Below are 2,926 nucleotides of genomic sequence, written 5' to 3' on the forward strand. Positions count from 1 at the left end.
CAAATGTATTTACACCGAATTTGAATATTTTAACTTTTTAGCATTTTAAAGTAAACTAGTTACCAGTCGTGAAGTGAACTTTCGCAGAGGTGAACAACTTGTGTTTCGCGCGCTCATATGACCTTAGCAGTTGCGAGCGCCGTAAAACCTTATACTGCTACTACTACATGTGGTGGCTGAGCACCCTTTCACGTTACCATGTACTCCACCAGAACTACCCTTAAGTTGTGTTCATTGACAAGATGTGCCGGTCCCTTACTTACTTACTTGGTTGGAAAATACGCATCTTTGCAGGTGGCACAATGCCATAGCTACTCCTCCCTCCTCTCCAGGATCCATGAAAGGATTTGCCTGCTGATCGTGCCAGGTAACAGCTGGTTGGATATTCTTCTGGCTTTTCCATGCAGGTTGTTGTCTCTCCCCAACCCTCTAGAAACTCCAGCTTCCCTAAGTCTATCCATTGTTTGTGAAGTGGTGCCTTCAACCTCTCTGTGGTCGTTGAACTATACTGTCAATGCTGCCATCACTGTTGGTTGGTCTAATTGCATGGTGCAGCCAATCTCCGCCTGGCCAGCTAGCTTGTCAGCACGTTCATTGCCTTGAACTCCTGCATGACCAGGGTTATAGATCCATACAATCCTTGTGAGTCTGCTGCTTTGTATTTTTTGTATTGCCTCTCGCCAGTCTGGGAACTCATCAGGTCGGTGACGAGGATTGCAGACTAATGCTCCATCGTCTTAATCCAGTTAAGGTCTTCTGTGATGGCTTTCAACTCCATGCACATGCTGGACGTGGTTATACTAGTGCCGCCTGACAGCTCTCTCTGTATCACCCCCTTTACACGGGCGCTGAAAGCCCATCCAGATTTGACATCACACTGTACTGATCCATCTGTGAAGATGACTACGTCGCCCTGTTCAATGTTCTCCTCTATCAGCATCTCTACCTCGGCATTGGCTGCTCCCTCTGGCCACTCACGACATTCTCTGCTGAAGGTTGCTACCACTTGAGTATACTGCCCAGGTGTGTCAGTGACACTGACCCCTTCATAGCATTTAATCAAAGTCGTCGCTGCCTCATTCATCCATTCAGTCCCTCTAAGCAGACGCGTGCGTACAGTTATCTTCCCACTTTATCATGCAGTGGGTGCTGATCATCGGCGCTGACTCTCAAATACGCTTTCACCTGAGCAATCTTGTGACGTTCTACCATGGCTGGGAGGTCCAGGAGATAATGATATCCTCGCAGGATGTGTCTCATGCGCACCCGAAAACAGTCCGCATACCTTCGTTCTGAATTCTTTCAAGGCATTTCAGCTGTGACGTTGACAAGGTGAGGAGACCAAGGCCATAGTCTATCACGGACAGCTCAAGAGTCTGGTATAGTATGTCTAAAGTTCTCTGTGGCATTCTGCTACGCCCCATGGTTTTCAGTGCAGTCAGACCTTTTCTGGCTTTTGTGATGATTCTGGTTATGTGATATTTACCTGAGAGTGATATATGTCAAAGGTAATACCTAGATACCTCAGTGAGTGCACACGCTTCAGGACCCTGTCGTTGATGGTGACTGTGGGCACCTCTGCTTTCACCACGTTGTTGTTCATCGAGCACCACAGCACACAGGCCTTGTCGGGGTGGAGTTTGCCGTTGTGGTCTACACACCATTGCCTAATTCGGTCCTGCTCAATTCGATCCAGCTCCTGTTGCATGGCGTTATCTGTTTCTTGCCGGTCCTTACCCTATCTGTATACAAGAACATCATCCACCACACTCAACACACGCCCTGGGCCTTCCAGTTGTCCAGAAGTGATTCCAACTGTGTATAATATGTTGAATAACACTGGTGAGAGTGATGATCCCTGTGGCAACCCCGGTGTGATGCGGTGGCTGTATTGTGGGTCTCTCTCATTTGCAGTGTCTGGTGTACTCTGGGAGTACCATCAATGGGCAGTCCCTGGCAGTCCGGGATAATCTGTGGTACTAAGTGACCTGCCTGCTTCATGACATACTGATATCATCTCATGTCAGAAGGGCTCATTTATGAAGATGAACCTCAGTAAAAGTAAAGTTACTTACCTGGTGATCGAGTTGCTTTTTATATATATATATATAATTAATTATAACTCCTTGCTCAAAGCATCAGCAAGCTTATTTTCAATCAAGTCAGTCGCTTGTAGACGTTGTTTAAGGGCCCCTTGTAGCCTCTTTTCTTTACCTCTGTTGTTTCTGTCTCTCTGTCTTGCTTCTTCCTTGCACTAAATGACAGTGTACAGTGTCAATGTGCTTCTCTTTACACGCAAACTCAAAACTCAATCATGCTTTGACTTAACTTTATTTTTTTTCCAGAAATACTATCCCCCGGAATTTGACCCTTCGAAGATCCCAAAGCTGAAACAGCCAAGAAACAGAACTTTTAGCATCCGAATCATGGCCCCCTTCAACATGAGGTAATTTTTAAAGTTAAAGTAGAAGGGGGCTCTCGTGGCCTGAGGTTAAGGTGTTTGCCTCTCATTCAAAAGTCCCTGAAAAATTTTTTACTCTAAAATTATCTCCTTTCATCTCTTTTCTCTCTTCTATCAATGTTCTGTCGTCTGCTTTCGTCTTCACTTTCTGACCCCACCCTGTCACCTCCTTTGCCCCCTCCTCTGGGCTTTTGACTCTTTCTGCAGCCTTTCTACTGCTACTCTTTGGCTCCTTCTTACTGCTGTCTTTCAGCCACACCCCTGATCTTCTGGTAGGAAAGATCTACACCTGCCTTCTGGGACAAGGGCGAAAAAATCTTGGAGGTCCCGTGTGCAAGTTGCACACTTTAAAGATCCCTTGGTGGTTTTAGATTGATAAGAGTAGGCTTCGGCTGCCATCCGGGCAAAATTCAAAATTTCCTCGTGTTGCGAGCGCCGTAAAACACTTACATAAAATTACCCCCC

At 46.2% G+C, this 2,926-nt stretch overlaps 1 protein-coding gene across 1 annotated transcript in view; it reads left to right on the plus strand.

The window, feature by feature from the left end:
* The window catches only part of LOC101853160 (splicing factor YJU2), a 16,464-nt gene that overhangs the window by 6,159 nt on the left and 7,379 nt on the right, over positions 1 to 2,926 (plus strand). Inside the window, exon 2 of the mRNA XM_005097556.3 lies at positions 2,346 to 2,446. Coding sequence (XP_005097613.1) covers positions 2,346 to 2,446 — 101 coding nt within the window. The remainder of the gene's footprint in view (positions 1 to 2,345; positions 2,447 to 2,926) is intronic.

The sequence above is a fragment of the Aplysia californica genome, unplaced genomic scaffold (genome assembly GCF_000002075.1).
Source record: "Aplysia californica isolate F4 #8 unplaced genomic scaffold, AplCal3.0 scaffold00157, whole genome shotgun sequence".
NCBI classification, from domain to species: domain Eukaryota; kingdom Metazoa; phylum Mollusca; class Gastropoda; order Aplysiida; family Aplysiidae; genus Aplysia; species Aplysia californica.